This window comes from Triplophysa rosa, linkage group LG1, assembly GCF_024868665.1.
Source record: "Triplophysa rosa linkage group LG1, Trosa_1v2, whole genome shotgun sequence".
Lineage (NCBI taxonomy): Eukaryota > Metazoa > Chordata > Actinopteri > Cypriniformes > Nemacheilidae > Triplophysa > Triplophysa rosa.
The window spans coordinates 2,861,343-2,873,822 of record NC_079890.1 but is presented as its reverse complement, the minus strand read 5'-3'; the positions used below and the strand labels follow the sequence as shown (position 1 = coordinate 2,873,822).

At 37.3% G+C, this 12,480-nt stretch overlaps 3 protein-coding genes across 4 annotated transcripts; 1 reads left to right on the top strand and 2 right to left on the bottom strand.

The window, feature by feature from the left end:
- Window positions 1-583: 583 nt before the first annotated feature.
- On the bottom strand, window positions 584-2,442 carry kbtbd13a (kelch repeat and BTB domain containing 13a). Its single transcript, XM_057342964.1, has one exon. The coding sequence runs from the start codon at window positions 2,440-2,442 to the stop codon at window positions 958-960; it is 1,485 nt and encodes a 494-aa protein (XP_057198947.1). The 3' UTR covers window positions 584-957.
- A 1,168-nt stretch (window positions 2,443-3,610) lies between these two features.
- Window positions 3,611-7,560, top strand: rasl12 (RAS-like, family 12). Of its 2 annotated transcripts, none has more exons than XM_057338283.1 (6): window positions 3,611-3,800; window positions 3,880-3,992; window positions 4,144-4,200; window positions 5,266-5,336; window positions 5,729-5,919; window positions 7,235-7,560. In XM_057338283.1, exons 2-6 carry the CDS (start codon window positions 3,881-3,883, stop codon window positions 7,551-7,553), a joined length of 750 nt encoding a protein of 249 aa, XP_057194266.1. In that variant the 5' UTR covers window positions 3,611-3,800; window position 3,880; the 3' UTR covers window positions 7,554-7,560. The 2 variants fall into 2 exon arrangements, with proteins under 2 accessions (XP_057194266.1, XP_057194259.1); XM_057338276.1 differs by having other exon boundaries at window positions 5,263-5,336.
- Window positions 7,561-8,895: 1,335 nt separating this feature from the next.
- On the bottom strand, window positions 8,896-12,296 carry si:cabz01068815.1 (solute carrier family 51 subunit beta). The gene is made up of 5 exons (XM_057338263.1): window positions 12,255-12,296; window positions 10,951-11,313; window positions 10,055-10,165; window positions 9,569-9,659; window positions 8,896-9,232 (listed from the first exon to the last, which is right to left on the bottom strand). The coding sequence occupies exons 1-5, from the start codon at window positions 12,292-12,294 to the stop codon at window positions 8,902-8,904; spliced, it is 936 nt and encodes a 311-aa protein (XP_057194246.1). The 5' UTR covers window positions 12,295-12,296; the 3' UTR covers window positions 8,896-8,901.
- Between the last annotated feature and the right edge of the window lie 184 nt (window positions 12,297-12,480).

Below are 12,480 nucleotides of genomic sequence, written 5' to 3'. Positions count from 1 at the left end.
TTTATAGATTGGTCTTGTGGTCTTTGTAGTCATAGTGACGTACTGTATCATTTAATAACCATGAATGTTGTATAACATATCTGTGAAAATTAATATGGAACATTCATTTATTATTGACCTTGTTTGCTTTATTTAAAACAAAAAAATGTAAGGAGAATGTTTGTGTTTACAAAATATATGTCTGTGTCTTACGCATATTAATTTTGTATTTATAAACACATACATGTAAATATATGTAGAAAATATTTAGATGTATTTATTTATATTTACCAATATTTAAAATTATATAAAAACATTTTTCTTACATTTTGTTAATATAATTTTAATAATTAATTTGATTAATAATTTTTCTTAAATATATGCATGTATGCGTATGTGTTTATAAACACAAAATAATTTTGCACAGTACATGTATTATGTAAACACAAACTTTTATTCTGGGTGCGATTAATCGCTTGACAGCCCTAGAAAAAAATATTACTTAATAATACTTAAAAAAAACAAGAGATAATATTTTAACAGATACAATTCATTTTATGCAGTGAACATAAACCAAGTTGTATTTTCTCAAACGGTTGCCATATATTTTGGTTAAATCTAATCTGAAAAATGCTGTACATTGGTGCTCCCGTAGACTGTAGAAGGACCATGGCAAAAGAATGTTTGCAAACATGCTAGTTTATGAAATAATCATTTTGATTGGATCCCTTTTCGTTTTCTTGCAACTGTCTAGCAAATAAAGCAACAGATATGAACACAAGATGAATTTGTTAATAAAAGTTTGGTGGGAGTGTGTTTATTTAAGACTACCCATCTAAAAGCAGTCACTTACATCACCAACCTCCCTTTTCCCTGTTAACTGAAACACTTGAGGCATCAGCTCCCCGCACAAATGAGCATTTGACTCCAATAGATGCTATTCTAAGCAGCTAAGGTTAAAAAAGCATGTATCGCCACTCATTCAGTGCATTTTACAGAGTTTGAAGGGAGGCTGTAGATCTCCGGTCCGTTATCGTACTTTTCTAAAGCCTCGCTGCTTTTCTTTGTCAGTCTCAGGAGAAAAGTCCACATGGAGCCAATTCTTGGAAATCCTGTCATTTCTTTTTTCGTCCTCCACTTGTTCTCCTCAATAGCGTATTCCACCGTCGCCCTGCGATTCACTGTGAAAACAGAGTCCCCTCGCACCACTGCAGTAAACAAGGCTCCCTTGCTGTTTTCGTACTGCCCGTGCATGGCCGTCCACTGACCCGTGGTGAGATTGTAACAGTCCATCACGCATCTCAAAAAATCATCAGATGGTCCATTCCTCATTACGTACAAATTGTCCATGTGGGCCACCAAACAATGGCCGTAACTTTGATGCCTAACAAGTGTGGTGGTTAGCCCCCACTTATCTTCCTTTCGGATGTACTCGTAAATCTCCGTAGCGTCTTTTGGTCTCCAGAGGCAGATGAACAGTCTGCTCATAGTTTTGGTGCAAGCGACAGCTGCTGCAGGTCTCGGCAGATGGGCGGCAAAGTTCCAAGTGTCCGTCGAGACGTTGTACCTCTCCACAGAGGACATTACTGTCTTGTCGTGCTCTCCACCAATGATGTAAAGGTTGCCCTCGTGGCCGACCAAGGTGCAGTTGTAACGAAGTTTTTGCGGGCTGGAAAATGTGCTCCAAGTGTCTGTAGATACATCGTAGCAGAACCCCGAGTCCACAACTTTGTTGGTAACGTCGTAGACCCCTCCAACAATGTAGAGCTTGTTGTCAAGGACTGCGATACCTGCCATGGTGGTACTAGCATCGAGGGGTAAGTGTGTGAGAACCTTCCAATCATTCTCATCTTCATCCAGATAGCAAACTGTTCTCATGAAGTCCTGCAGAAGCTTGATAGTTGGCGAGTGAGTGCCGACAGTCACGTATGTATTAGGAATAAGTGACTTGACGTATTCAATCAAATCCTCGGGTAGGCACTTCACATCTTCTTTGAGGTCTTCATACATGTCCCGAATAAACAAAGCAGTACTGTTGAAGAGCCTAAATAGCCCAAAAGTAGCAGCCGTGTGATACATAAGAAGACAGTTGTCTGAATTGACCATGTTCACGAGATGCTCGGTTAGAACCTCTACATGAAGGAAAGCGGCACATTGTATGGCTTCAACAATTTCGTCTCCGCTCAAAATGGGTCTTTCTCCGTGTAACACCCGAAGGGTGACCAAGAACCCACGAGCACTAAGTGCTGGAAGATAAATCTCATCCTGGTGGCATTCCTTCATCCCAGAATGGAAAAGAGCTCGGAAGTATTCGCAATTGAGCTCCAGGAGGCCTTTGTCCACCATTAAGACATTTTCACCAAAGCGAATTTTCACAAAACCCATTGGCTGGCAAATCGCCTTCCTTGTGTCGTCCTTTATGTCAGCACAGCTGCTCGACTCCATCAAGTTACTGCTGGTCATTTTGCTCTGAATCCCATTGAATTGTCCACTTCTGCCAAATCAGACGTTCCTTTAAAGAGATCCACAGCACCAATGACTCGATGTCTCCTAAAGTGACAAGAGTCGTCCCATCTCCTCAGGCAGGTGCACTTGACTGAGTCCTTCATAATGTTTGTAGTTCTCCGAGAATAGAAGTGGCTATAGATAGACGTGAAAAGCGTGGCAGCATAACGCCGCAGTGGTATCGGGGAGATCTATAACAGCCCGTGAGGAGAGCAATGGCAGATAGCCATCACCCCAGAGTGCAGCAGACCTTCTGGTTATTTATTACCCCTTTGTTCTTGGCAAGAATTGAAACCAGGCTGAAAATGTTATCTTCTCCTGTTGGTGAACAGGTGAACCGCCCAGAACTGTAACAGTGGTATGCTTGTAGGGGTCACTTTTTGTCATGGGTCAACATTCCAGACTTTTCAAGGTGAACATGTGGCGGCTCAAAATACAACTCGAACTGAATGAAAAACGCTTGATCGTTGCTTATCTTGATATCATCTGTACATGTTGTTTGTTAATGTCTTTGGGTAGCTTCTTGGAGCCCATGGGGATCTAATCAAAAGACAGCAGAGTAGTTAGAAGATAATAAAGTCAATTGTTTCCTTAGGACTACTATCTGTTGTTTTAACTTTTATTGAGCCTAATGTATTGTGTAGATCCAAAGGGTGTATACTGTATGATGAATCACCCATTACAGGGAGAGTTCGGCCAAAAATTAAAAAAAATCTGTCATCATCTATTCACCCTCATGTTGTTCAAAACCTGGAACACAAGAGCAGATATTTTTAGAAATGTCTCAGTGGTTTTGTGTGCATACAATGGAAGTCAATGGGGTTCAATGTTGTTTGGTTACCAACATTCTTCAAAATATCTTAATTTGTGTTCTGCAGAAGAAAGTCATTCAAGTTTGGAATGATATGAAGGTAAGTAAACGATGAAAGAATTCTCATTTTTGGGTGAATTATCCCTTTCAATCAAGACTTGACAGGCTTACAGTAGTGGTTTATGGGAGGAGAACTGTGGCTCACTCGTGGCTTACCAAACATACAGGGTTATTTTCGTTCATGGAAGGCGTGGTTCCACTACATAGATTGGGACAGTCCAGCCCACTGAATCACATCGTTCTGTCAGCATTCAGCCCCCCTCTCCCAGCATCAGCTCCACAACTGGGAAAACAAGGAAAATAACTTTACAGACGGATCGACAACACTCTAGCCATCATGGACACACCTTTTTGAGTTTGGAAAGGATGTTTATACTGCAACCTAACAGGATCCAGCTGTTTTACAGAGAGCACTGGTGAGAGATCATACGTCAGTATCATCCAGGTATGAGCCGAAGCGCATGTGATTCATTCTTTAAAGATCTCAATATTTTGATCTTTCACTCTTGTCCTCTTTCCTTCAGAATGTCTCTGATGTTTGGGAAAGCAAGAACGTGCAACATCGTAACAGTTCCTGAGCATGAACCTTCAGAATGTAACATTGTGATTTTGGGGGCTTTGGGTTCTGGAAAGTCAGGTATGATTTTATCTATCACAATATACTTAAAAGTCGCCATGAAAAGTCAATTCTCATGCTTTTCCAAAATGAGAAGTGAAATGTGTCCCAAGATCCCGTTGGGAAATATTTCTAAAACGAGACTTACAGGAAGTTTGTTTGTGTCCCACAGCTCTTACTGTCAAGTTCCTCACAAAGAGATTCATCAGTGAATATGATCCAAATCTTGGTGAGTTTCTCAGCTTTTGCTGTTTTAACAGACGCATTCCACTGTGATTTTGTAACCACACTGAATGGATATTATTTTACCTTAGTACAGTTTCAAAAATAGACACGGGGGGCTTTGTGTGTGGTCTTATGGGCTTTTCTTAGTCCTCAATGTTTATTATTAAATTCTCTCCTTTCAAGCTGTTTTTTATTCATTTCCCACAATGTCCCTGGAGATGAAAACTTGAGCCTTTTCATAGCTCAGGAGATTTGATGGAGTTCTCCATGTCAACCGATTCTCTGATGATTCTTGTTTAGGAGAAAAAAACTGAAATGAATGTAGATTGTAGAGGTAAAATCATCTGGATTTGTGTAAATTTGATGAGAAATGTTTGAGTTCATTTTGAGATCTTCAGTAATATTGATTTTTGATTGCAAACTTGACAAACCTGAGCTCACTTTGAGACATTGTTGAGATCTCTTTGGAAACTCCAATTGAGACGTTTGTGAGATATCTGGCACTTTTCCCAGCAGAAATATCAGAGACGTTGATGTTTTTGATGTCTATGAGAAATAACTGAGATATTAAAGCGATCTGTGATTTTTCTTTTTTTTTTGGTCAGTTAACAAATATGACTTTATAACAAATGAGCAGACTTTGCCAATCTCTTGATAAAACGAAAGAGTATCCAAAGTACACTCTTTAAAAAAAGAACCAATTTCTATAAACATCCATGAACATCAACCAAAAATTGTTCTTCTAAAGCACTTTTAAAGCACCTTTGTTTTTAAGAGCGTAACATAGGCTATAGTCTCCTTAGAGTCAAAAGTATTCTTTGTTGTTGTATTACTTTGTTTAAAGTTACTTTTCGAAAAAAAATCTTCAACGACAGGAACAGAAATCCATTAGCAAGGAACTGGATGAAAAGAGAGATTTTTTGGGAAAAATTAAGCACAAACCATTGAGCAACTGGCATGCAACTTAAACTGGTGCCCATCTTTCGTATTTGCAGTGAAGATGACAATTTTTTGTGGGTTTGTTTCTTCAAGAAACATACAATAGTTGTTTATGACCTACTTTCAGAAGACACGTATTCCTCTGAAGAAGTGGTTGACCAACAGCCGGTTCTGGTGAAAGTGATGGACACTGCTGATCAGGTAATAAACTCCACATACTTTCCTTCTTACACCGTGTCTACACCGGACGCGACAGGCATCCAGTGTGGACAAAATGTTGTTTCTAATGTATTTTGTCGTGTCGCGTCGGTCGCGTCCAGTGTAGACACAGTGTCACTGATTCGAAACTTGATTTTCCAGTCAGATTCTTATAGTCTTATACGTTTCTGAACAATTAAAATCACACAAATTGATGTAAAATAGTTAAGAATTCGCATGAGATCAGGCTGACATCAGATGATGGACACTTGCCAAATGTTCCTGATGCTCAGTTGTTGTGGCAGGTCATGAGTTTGATTTTGGCGTCAACTGTCAGAAATGTAACTTTGCAGAAAAGCACTGAATATCTCTCTCTCTCTCTCTATCCATAACAGGATGGACCGGTCAACTGTGAGCGTTATTTAGGTTGGGCCAGTGCCTTCTTTATCGTCTACAGCATTGACAATCGGAGCAGTTTTGAGATCTGCCAGCAGTACATGGAGACGGTGACTCTTTACACGAAAGGCCTGCAGCCCGAGGCACAGGTGATTCTTCTGGGAAACAAACTGGACATGGAGAGATACAGGTAAATGAAATCATTGAAAGGTTAATCATAACCTGCCAAAATTCCTGCTTGAGTGCGTGTTTGTGAAAAAATCTGAAACTAAGCAACCAAGCATAACAGGAAACGGTGCATTTGCATAAAATGTATTTTTGTTAGTTCAGCGAGAATGTATGAACTGTGATTAGCTAAACGACAACAGTTAGGCCCAACACCAGCCAAGGATTTGGATTTTCATCTTCACGACTGTAAAACAGTAATCGGAAATGATGGTTTTGCACACCGTATGATGCAGTATCGCATTTAAAATGACAATATAGCAGCTGTCTTCAATCATTCATCAGTTTACGTTACCACAGATTTACATGTGCTTCTTTGCCAACAACGCTTTTAGCAAAACCTTTGACCGGCACCCAGCCTTTACTGCTGTGCCATTCCTTTAAGCTTTTAAAAGGTTTTCTAAGATCTTCCTTGACTGTGTTTGAAGCAAATACTGTATATTTGATCGCTGTATGCAGAAATCAAGCCTTTGCGCTTCGGTTCTATTTAAAGATCGTTTCTGGGCTTATTTCCACCCAGTTTTTTATTTTTTGTTACAGTAACACACTTAGGATTCAAGTAAAAAAGACATTTCAGAGTTTAAAAGCATAAAAGCACATTTTTGAATAAAACTACAAGTAATCTGCCGTTTTGACTCTCTATCGCCCTCTCTGTTCAAAACATAGAATTGCAGGTTACTTTACATAAGCTACTTATCTTTACATGGGTTATAAAACATTTTCCACAAAATCTGATCTAACACCTGTTGGCGTGAATTCTTCCGTCATGTGTATAGGCATAACTTCTGTAAGTTTGCTTATGAAAACGTTTATACGTACCCATCTTTGAACGCATCATAAGAAAAGTTTACTGGTGTTGTATTGCACGATGCTGAGGTTTATTATAATTAGTTTTATTTTTTTATTTTTAAGACTGATGACCAAAATACTGTACATGTTATATAAGTCAGTACCATTTACTATAGTAAGTGGTTATGTATTATACATTGAGATTGACAGGAGATCTAATGCTACTGTCCACCCACTTTGATCACATCTATCCATCTTGAACATTTCTATTTGATACAATTAAACTATATTAAAATATAGAACACCATTAAATCCTATTGGAATAATACCCAAAACACACGTGGAATTTTGCTATGGTGTTTTAATGTAAACCATAGAACATCTGTGATAGTTTCTATCGTGTTTTTTCTAGCATACTGCATTCTAGAATAGCATACTGTATGTGCTGTTGATAGGCCTTATGGACATTATTTGACACGTCTCTGTCTCAGAAAGGTGAGCAGGTCAGATGGTGCGGCCCTGGCCTCGCGGTTCGGCTGTCTGTTCTTTGAAGTTTCTGCGTGCTCGGACTTTCTGTCGGTGCAGAGCATCTTTCACGAGGCCGTACGGGAGGTGAGACGGGAGGCGGAGAGGAGCATCCGTCCGCTCTTCATCAGCGAGGACAAGGCCACCGTCAGTCTGTCCTCCGCCTGTTATAAAGAGCTCCCCGCCCCGGCCACGGCCAAACTGGTGACGGTGAAGTCTTCAAGAGCTCAGAGCAAACGCAGAGCTCCCACGCTGACCCTTCTCAAGGGCTTCAAGATCTTCTGACCCTGCTGCTGCTGCCATCTTCTGATCTACATGAGGAAATACATAATGGCGTAAACGGGCGCAAAAAGCATCTTGAGTTTAAGCAACAGTTCATAAAAAGAAAAAAGAGGATTTAACCCGAATGAACTCTTTCTTTAACCACGCACAAATAAATGACGCTTGACCTGTGTCATTGGATTCACCCAAAAGTTGAATATTTTGACCCTATAGTGAGCTTGGGCTTGACGCTACAAATGTTTTTATAGGGAATGCAGATGTACAGTGATACATTTATATACTTTTGTGGTATTTCTGATTATTCAGACTGTTGTGAAACATTCTGGACTATTGGACTTTGTTGTCATATAGTCTATTTTACGTAATCACGCCAAAAACAGAGAAAAGTTCAGGTGAAACTATATATTTTTTATGTGATTGTACTCGCAGAAATGGTTACAGAATTGTTAGTTATAGTTAAAAATATTTATTTTCATTTAGGGTTGTCAAACGATAAATCGGGATTCATAACATCCAGAATAAAAGTTTGTGTTTGTGTACTGTGCATATTTATTTTGTATTTATAAAATCAGACATATACATGCATATATTTCAGAAAAAAATTATAAACATTTATACATAATCAAAATGATTGGTATAAAAATAAATGTGTAAATAAATACAAGTAAATATTTCCTAAATATGCATACATGTATGTGTATGTGTTTATAAATACAAAATTAATATATGCACATGCACAGACATATATTATGTAAACACAAACTTTTATTCTGGGCGCGATTAATCGTTTTGACAGCCCTATTTTAATTCCCAAATGTATTATATCACATGGCGTAACACAGAGGAAAATAACTTACAATTCATTGCACATGAACTGAACAAAACAACATTTTAATCACATGATACTTCTTATTTGACCAGTTCTGGTAATTCATTTATTTATTTATTACATTTATTATAAACTTTCCATTCTAAGCAAAGCAAAGTTTTGAACTACACTCTTAAAAAAAGTGCTTTAAAAGGTTCTTCGATGCCATAGAAAAACCTTTTGGTTCCATAAAGAACCTTTAACTGAAGAACTTTTTCAGAAAAGGTTCTTTGTAGTGAAAAAAGTTTCCTCAGATTATAAAAAAGTAAGAAAGAGATGGTTCTTTGAATCCTGGATCGTTGTGGAACTAAAAATGGTTCTTCTATGGCATCGCTGTGAAGAACCTTTAACGCACCTTTATTTTTAATTATAAAAATGTAGACACAGAACCGAATATAGGCGTGAATAAACCAAGATGTCATATTCGCTTTTAATATTTATATAAAAAATGACAAACAACGGGATGTTTTTGAAAGGTCTAACTTAAAGTGATGAATCGTGGGTGTTTGGAGAGAGGGTTTCCATATCTTGACCCTCAATGTGGGACTCTTCCACCTCATCGTTTGCTATGGGTTCAGGATATAAAGTGGACACGTTGCCGTCCTTCCAGGTCACCAGGATCTCTCCGGGCTTCAGTTCTTCTGTGACTTTGCTGTCGTTTAAAGAATCTTCTGTATGGCTGTTCTGCATGAGGGGAACATAGGAGGTTTTCTCTTCGGTGATCTTCTTCGTCATGACCTGCAGCTCCTCCATTTCAGGTTTCACTGCCATCACTTTTGTAGATGCTCTGTACTTGGCTATTTGTTTTCTGCTCCTTGAATGGACAAATAATCAAGGTGTGTAAAATACATACCCATAAGAAAGAAAGATCACAGATGAGATCTCTTCAATATCTCAGTTATTTAGACATCAATGAGATTAAAGATGTAGTTTTAGAAGACATCTCAACAATGTATCAAACTGAGCTCAGATTTGTCGAATCTGTGATCAAAAGTCAATATTATTGAAGATCTCAATATGAACTGATGCGTTTCTCTTCAAATTTACCCAAATGGTTCTTTTCCCTCTACATTCATTTTACACCTCCGTGGTCTTAAAAACAGATCTGGTGTCTGTTTAATCTCACTGATGCCAGAAACATGTTACGCACCTGTTGCCCATCATTCCCATGACCAACAGCATACAACCAATCAGAAGACCCAGAAAAGCGAATCCAAGCATGGCAAATGTCCATGATGTTCCTGTAAAGCACAAAATCAGCAAGAAATGTTTGTGTCAATTTCTAACATCCACGTTGTGCGATGTTAATAGCGTTATTTATGACGCTTATATTCTTATAATTTAGGATGATGTGTTTCTTTCATGGCAACAATTTTCATTTTTACGGCCAGTTGTTTTTTGCCATCATCTTAATTTGTTTGTTATGTCTTTGTAAATAGACTGGTCATTTGAATTTGTATATTTTTCAATGCTATTTAGAAATAAAATGAGCATGCATTTGTCATGACTAACATCTTCTTTTGTGTTTCACTGAATTAAAAGTATCATACATGTTTGAAGCAATATAACAGTGATTAAAGGCTGAAATTATTTTTGAGTGTACTGTCCCTTTAAGAGTAAAATGGGTCAGACTTACGGTCCTCTGTGCGGTAATACCACTGTAAAAACTTCACTTGTTCCTCTGTCATTCTGTCATCCGGTTCTTCAAAGTCAGACTCAAAATCTACATGGCTTTGTCTTTTGGATCCTGTAAGGAGCAATAAAGGTGTCACGTGAGCTGGAACATTGTATCTGCGTGTGAGCTGACGTCATTAAATCTTGCCTCTTTTTGTGGCAAATAAACTAAAACGTTTCTCTCAGATTCTCAAAATGCAAAAATATTGAATCATCATTATTGTGATAATGCCCTGTAATGTCATTAAAAGCATAAATAACATTCATTGAATGTGGTGCATCAAACGCTAATTTTATTTTAAATCTTTTTTTAATCTTAATAATGGGCCATTATAATTCGTTTTTCATATTACACTTATGATAATAAAGTTTTGCTTTTTCAATGTTCCTACATTAAAAAACGCTGTAATACTACGGAGCCCTTTTACGGACATGGGGTGGAAAAAGTATGAAAGGGAAGAGAAAAATATTTTTAAAGCTTTTGCGTTCCCCCGAGAAACATTCCGTTCCCTCGCAAAACTTTTACTGTACTATAACGCAAATATGTTTGCGAGAGAACGCAAAAGTTTTGCGAGATAACGCAAAACCTTTAAAAAAATATTTTCTCTTCCCTCTCATATTTTTTCCACCCCATGTCCCTAAAGGGGCTCCGTATAATATACTATGTAGTGTTGAAGTAAAATTCCAAAATACTTTAGTTTATTAACCTTACAATAGTAAATGTATATAATATATAAAGTATACTACAGTTTTTGCACTGTATTATTTTACTATAGTTAACAATACAGAATACTATAGTATACTACAGAAACAAAAATGTACTTAGATACAAGAAATACGTAATAAATTCCGACTCACTCATTTTGTTTTGACAGATGTCACCCCCATCTAGAGTCGTCCACTTGTGCTGATCTGCGACCAGACTGACTTTTCCACCCTCTGCACTCAATGCCAGTGAATTCCTTAAGCTGAGAATCTGTTGAGCTTCACACCGCCACCTGATGTGGTCACCAGCATAACAAGCAGTGGCTTGGACATGTTCATTGTCGAGAGAGGAGAGACACCTGAAGGTGCCCGTGTTTACCAGGTACCACTTATCTGTCCAGAACCACTGCTGGTGCTCCGAGTCGGGCTCGCATTCCTTTAAACGAACTATACTATGAAGACCGTCCTCTAGACACAAACCTTCTTTAACACTGCGGATCATAAATCCCATTGCACCTTAAAAAAAAACCCTACATTATTATTGTTATATATTTAAAATATCAACAATTTTGCTTCCATATTACTGAAAAAAGACAATATTGGTGAAATGCTGAGTTTGTATTATCTGTTAAGATTATAGATGATGAAAAAACTAAAAAAGTCTTAAAAAGTACATCTACTCTTCCTAAGTGTCTTTGTCTTGTTTTGTATCTAAACATTCTTAAATCAATATACAATTACCTGACAAGAAAACTGACCTAAGATATTTAGTCTTGTTTTATGAAAAATAACATGAGAATTAAGTAAGTTTATGGTAAAAGCAAGCAAAATGATTTGCCAATGGGGTGATAAAAATAAACTTGAATGAGGTACGTCAGAAAAAGGTCTAACTAAATTCAAGTTTATTTTTCTCACCCCATTGGCAAATCATTTTGATGCTTTTACCATAAACTTACTTAATTCTCATATTATTTTTCATAAAACAAGACTAAATATCTTAGTACATTGATTTAAGAAGTCTTTTTTACTAAAAACAAGACAAAAATGCTTAGTAAGAATGTCATTATTTACAGTGTAATTGCAAGTAGTGAACTATTAAATACAGTGTGATCTTTTTTAAACACATTTCAGGAAAAAAAAACAATTTAAAAAGCATTATTCTATGCACAAAAAAGCAATAAATCAAAAATTGGGACCTTTTGTTGTTTCCCCCAGAATTCTCTTTACCATCATATTTTATCGTCTTTTTGATTTTTATTATTCTCTTCGGTGTAATTCATAATCTACACACACACACACTAAAAAAACCTCACAGTGCAAAATATCTAAATGGTCCCTATTAATAATGTAAACTATTAATAATGTAATAATTTCTTTCTTTCTTTTGGATATAGGGTGAAACAAAGACACATTCTCGACAGGTTTTGTGAGAATGTGAGGTTAAGCTTTTACTATACCAGGCCATGCGAAGCACAATGTTATCCATAAGAGCAGCATTATTCCGGTAATATGTCTCAACAGAGCCTGTTTAGACAGAAAAAAAAAGTTACTGTAATACACCCAAAACAATAAAACGTATTGAGTTTCTTTATGTTTGCAATTTGATTCTTAAAAATTCTTCCCCCGCATTACATCCAAAGTTTTAACACGTCAGCTCGCCCAGAGATCCAATGGTGTGATATT